General features: G+C 49.1%; 1 protein-coding gene across 1 annotated transcript; it reads left to right on the top strand.

Moving 5' to 3' along the window:
* Positions 1-564: 564 nt before the first annotated feature.
* Positions 565-4,423, top strand: elovl6l (ELOVL family member 6, elongation of long chain fatty acids like). Its single transcript, XM_004575286.4, has 4 exons — positions 565-818; positions 1,648-1,779; positions 2,686-2,837; positions 2,913-4,423. Exons 1-4 carry the CDS (start codon positions 721-723, stop codon positions 3,335-3,337), a joined length of 807 nt encoding a protein of 268 aa, XP_004575343.2. The 5' UTR covers positions 565-720; the 3' UTR covers positions 3,338-4,423.
* Positions 4,424-5,368: the final 945 nt, after the last annotated feature.

The raw sequence follows: 5,368 nt of genomic DNA, 5'->3' as shown, positions 1-5,368 counted from the left end.
GATGGCCCCGGCCTCTATATGCAGGTAAAGGAGACCTGTTACCTGCTCTGCCCTGTTCTTTTTTATTATTATTATCTCTTTTATTGGGACAGCTGTTGAATATAACAGTAGTATGTCTTTTTACACTTTCTTTGCTGTCACATTTTAACTTATAATTGAAAAATAAAGAAGAAAGAAAAAGAAGAGAAAAGGAAAAAAAAACTAGGGTTAGGAGGCAGCAGGGCAGGTAGGTTTACATAATACTCAGGGTTGTAACATCAGCTCTGCCCTGTTCTGAGCTGACATCTGTCCCAAAGGAGCCCTGGGAGTTTACCCAGAATGCACTTTGTTTGGTTTCCTACAGTGAGTGATCAGAAACGGATCAAACACTGATGCATCATCACAGAACAGAACCGGACTCTGCTGAATCTGGGGTCAGGGCTTAAAGGAGTGATCCAGCACTAAGGTGCTCAGACATTCACACCTGTAAAAGGCGGCAGGTGACCCCGATGTCCTTCCTCTGGCATTTGGTCACGCTTAAAGCCAGCTGAACTTTTCATGGCAGTGAAGGATGAACACGTCACTGAAGTATGAATGAGACGCAGAGAGGTGAGTCCGGAGGCCCCGCCCCCTCCGCAGGGCTGTTTAATAGGGCCGCAGAGAGGCGAGCGGACAGACTGCAGGCGGGCTCCGAGCGTCCTCTCGCTTTGCCGTCGTTACTGAAGTCTGAGAGAACCAGAGATGCTGCCGGTGAACGGGACGGACTTCCGGCTGTCCGAGTACAGCTTCGAGCGGCGCTTCGACGAGCGGGGAGCGATCGAGTGGATGCAGGCCAACTGGTGAGTCCCGCTTCAGCTTCGGACCGAAACCCCGAGACGGTCCCGGAGAAACGCGTCATCTCGAAAAACGGCAAAATTAAATTAAATCAATTAAATTAAATGAGAATCCATCCTGTTGATTGTCATGTAAAAGGTTCGACTTTGTAAAGTTATTGCGTTTTTAAAGGTGCTCTTCGTTTTACTGGGACACTCGGGGTACAGCCTTGGTTTCGGGATACACCCAGGAATCCCCCCGATCCGGTTCACCAAAAGTGTCTCACCTGTCCGGTAGCGGCACGTACCGGGAGGACCAGCTCTGTGTCGGTAGAGAGCGTGATTTGTGTGCCGTGATAGCGGGATAGATGGGGCGGTGTGGGTTTTTCACGACACTCGGACTCATTCAGTTTAAAAGCCGCTTTAAGCGCAGACCGGGAGGAACCGCAGAAACGAACTGTTTTTGAACGGGGTTTGGTGGGGCGCACGCACGGATACTTTCTCCGGGTACACACCTGCCGAGAAACTTCCAGAGCCTTACGTAAGGACGTGTGGTCAGTGGCACACGCAGGTGTACCGCAGGTGAGCTGCTTGGCCAGTGACGTCACGGTTGTATTTGCTTTCGTCCCGCCCTGCCGAGCCCTCCGCGAGCGACGCGCATGATGCGACGTGAAATATTTGACTTGCTCATAACTGTGATAGGAACACACTCGGTGATATGCGCATGCGCCAGCTGCTGTATTTAAAAATTATGTAACCTTCAGGCTCGTGAGGAAACTCTGCTGCCACCAAAACAAATGATGTTTTCCCCTGAATCCAAAAAAGCTCCGGACTAAACGAGTGTTTGCTCCTGCAGGAAGAGCTCGTTCGTGTTCTGCGCGCTGTACGTCGCCCTGGTCTTTGGAGGGCAGCACTACATGAAGACACGCCCCAAGCTCAACCTGCGCCGGCCGCTCATCCTCTGGTCACTGAGCCTCGCCATCTTCAGGTAACACTCCTCACACGTGCACACACTCACACGCACTCCACGGACAGCGGGACTCGTTCCTTGCTCTGTGATTGGTCACCTTCACAGAGTTAACCACGCATAAGTGACACCTAAAACGAGACGTTCAGCCACGCTGTGATGGTCTGAAGCTCCTCCCACTACATCACCATAAAAGAGCTGTCAGTGTCGATCGTGGCGGGACTCAGTCCTCTCAGTGATGTCACTGATCACACCGTCAGGCTACAAATGAACGAAACTCTCAAAGCAGTGAATCCCGGGTGGGCGGGGCATGCACGCGCTTGTACGGTGTTTTCAACAAAGGAGAAAATTCCTTCAGTCTAGTAGAGACGCTGCAGAGTGAAACACTGACAGTCTCCATGGTAACCACAGGCATGCTTTGCATTGCATTCTTGCTGAATCAACACTTGTGCACAGCCAGCATGCTGTCCCCGTGGTAACCTGCTCCAGAGGTACCTGCGGCTCAGGTGTGTTTGTTTTTTCACCTGTGTGAGAACAATAGAGATGTGGGCGGAGTCATGGCCGCTGTCAGGAAACATGAAGCTGCTGTAAACACAAAGATTAAAATCAGCAGAATGAACCTTTAAAAGGAGCCTCACTTCCTCACAGACACACAACAGTTTGCTTTCCTGGGTTAGGGTTGACCTACTGCTTTAGCTATAAGCTTACATAACCATGACCATGACCCAATTATGACCCTAAAACCACAGTTTGTGAAAAATGATTCTGGTCCCTACCAGGATAGTAAGAACCAAAACGCACACAGACACACAAACGCACACACGCTGAGGGCGTCTTCAGGGTAGTGCTGCTCTGAGTGGCCACGCCGTGTTTCTGCTCGTGTCCTTGTTTCTGTGCTCTGATGGATTTGTTTCCGGTTCTCTGCAGCATCATCGGGGCGATCCGGACCGGTCCCTACATGTTCCACATCCTGAGCTCCAGCGGCTTCAGACAGTCCATCTGTGACCGGAGCTTCTACAATGGCCCGGTCAGCAAGTTCTGGGCGTACGCCTTCGTCCTCAGCAAGGCTCCAGAGCTCGGTCAGTGCGTTAGCTTTTATAGCCTTGTAGCGGCGCCGAGATGAAACGTGTGACTAACGTGAGCTTTGTTTGCAGGCGACACGGCGTTCATCGTGCTGAGGAAGCAGAAGCTGCTCTTCCTGCACTGGTACCACCACATCACCGTGCTGCTCTACTCCTGGTACTCCTACAAAGACATGGTGGCCGGTGGCGGCTGGTTCATGACCATGAACTACACCGTGCACGCGCTCATGTACAGCTACTACGCGGCCCGTGCCGCCGGGCTGCGCGTGCCCCGCCCCTTTGCCGTGCTGATCACCAGCGCTCAGATCGCTCAGATGGCGATGGGCGTGGCGGTGAGCGCGTTGGTGTACCGCTGGATGCAGCAGGGAGACTGCCCCTCCAGCCTGGACAACATCGTCTGGGCCGCCCTCATGTACTTCAGCTACCTGCTGCTCTTCTCCAACTTCTTCTACCAGACGTACCTGCGCCCCGACGCCAAGACCACCAAAACCCAGTAAAACCAGCAGAACCAGCCAGGAGGTTAAAAACTGAAGCTGCTAGAACATGACCTTTTTTTTTTTTTTTTTTTTTTTTACCAGTTTTTACTGGACAGGATGGAAAAACCTGTGAACGACACTGTGAGGGGGCGGGGCCAACACACAGCTACACATAACTTCATAGTTTATCTGCCCTTTGATGCTTTCCGTGTTTCAGTGATGATGAGGGCTGGTTTCAGCCTCCTCTTCAGTCATCAGGCTGGAATGTCCCCCGAGCACTGATCCAGCCTCTCCCAGCATTCCTCCTCGCACTGGTTCCACTGGTTCCACCTGCTCACCACACCTGCCCTCGCTCATCCGGGTGGAGCACAGACGGTTTCTTTCACTCACTGCATGTTTGAAGCTTCATGAATCCTCACAGAGTTCCTGGTTTGTGACACACGAGCTTGGAGAGGAGGATGCTGGGAGATTTTCAGGGTCAGATGAAGATGAAGAGGAGCATCAAGCTGGCGAGCTGCAGATTCAGAAAACCAGGTTTCCTGCTTTCACATGACACGCGGCGTTTAAAGACGTCCTGGTGTCTTCCTCTGTTTGCTGATGTAAGAGCAGTAATTTGCTCTGATTGGTCCATCTCGGTGACACTGGGCAGCGCTGGGCTCTCTGTAACGGAGGGAAACTGCAGGAGGTCCTTAACCTCAGCTCCCTTTAAACTCAAGTTCTGACCTCACTTCCTGTGGCGTTTACATACGTGAACACGTGATCAGGAGGTTTTTCCATCCTTTCTCATTTCACTTTTCCTTCGTCCGCTGACAAACAGAAGAACCCCTCCATTTTTAAAATCTATTTATTGATCATTTTGTTTACCTGACCTATGAAGGCACCTGATTGGCTGCTGGAGACGTCTGACACTTCCTGTGACGTTTACCTGTTTGAGTGTCGGGATGAACGTTGATGACGGTTTACAGAGACGTCTTCCTGTGTCTGCAGTCGCTGTACGGCTTTTTATAGAATTCTGTTCTTTGTTATTTTCTATTTTTTTTTTCTTGACTAAAACATTTATTTATTGTACTGATGAAAACGAATAAAGATGCACTTTTTACGTTTGTACATCATGTTCTCACCTGGACGACCTTTGACCTGCTCTGTGCTGAAAATCAGCTGATTTCTGAGATTTGATTCACAGGAAAATATGTTTTGGTCCCAAAAGTTCCCACAGAGGAGCTCGAACACTAAATCACTTAATGAGAAACCTCAAAGATGATTTCATCTCATCTCAGCGTCATTCGTACGAAGAGCTGCGTGAAAGTGTTCTTCAGTCGTTTCCTGAGACGTCAGCATCGCCGCAGCAGGAGCGGCGTCTCAGTCCAACGCCATCAGGTCTGATGGGATCTCTGCGCACGAGCGAATCCTCGGCTGCAGCGTACGAGCCATCAAATTCAGATCCAATTTATTCATAAGTTTTCCTAAAGTACTGAACAAAAAACAGATAAATGGTAAAACTGCTCACATAAAATAAAAAGAGCACATCTACTCACAGCGCTCCAAACGCGGTGGGGAAAAGATGTTTTCAAAAGAGACTTAAAAGCAGGAAGTGTGTCATATACTTAAAGTTTGGGCGCCGCAACTGAAAAAGCTTTTTTCCCCATAAAGTTCAACCTGGATTTTGGAACAACCAAAAGCAGCTGGTCGGCCTGCGAGGGAACACGGGGCTGGAGTACATCAGAAAGGGATGGAGGCATTTATAAGCCAACGTTAGGCCTTTGAAATGAATTCTGTGATAAACAGGAAGTTGATGAAGGAGGACAGGATAGTACCACCCATATGGAAAAGATATATATAAATCTTATAAAGTTTGTATCTGTCTTGTGTGAAACTTGTATGAAAAGCATATAAGAGTGAAAACAGATATAAGATCCCTTGAAAAATTATATAATGAAACTTGTATGTTTTGGATACTTACTAAAACAATGTATGAAAGTAATGAGAAAGTGGCCACTTTCATGAGTAATCACATATAAGTTTTTACTATTTCTTTTCCGTATGGGCAGTTAA

Source organism: Maylandia zebra, linkage group LG13, assembly GCF_041146795.1.
Source record: "Maylandia zebra isolate NMK-2024a linkage group LG13, Mzebra_GT3a, whole genome shotgun sequence".
Taxonomy (NCBI): domain Eukaryota; kingdom Metazoa; phylum Chordata; class Actinopteri; order Cichliformes; family Cichlidae; genus Maylandia; species Maylandia zebra.
Note: the sequence above shows the minus strand (reverse complement) of the source record. Positions and strands in the feature narration are given on the sequence as shown.

Bases quoted from the DNA above. Each gene is read 5' to 3' on its own strand.
- elovl6l (XM_004575286.4), top strand. From the start codon at position 721: ATGCTGCCGGTGAACGGGACGGACTTCCGGCTGTCCGAGTACAGCTTC. The intron at 819-1,647 runs GTGAGTCCCGCT...TTGCTCCTGCAG, and splicing joins GAGTGGATGCAGGCCAACTG to GAAGAGCTCGTTCGTGTTCT. The intron at 1,780-2,685 runs GTAACACTCCTC...GGTTCTCTGCAG, and splicing joins CTGAGCCTCGCCATCTTCAG to CATCATCGGGGCGATCCGGA.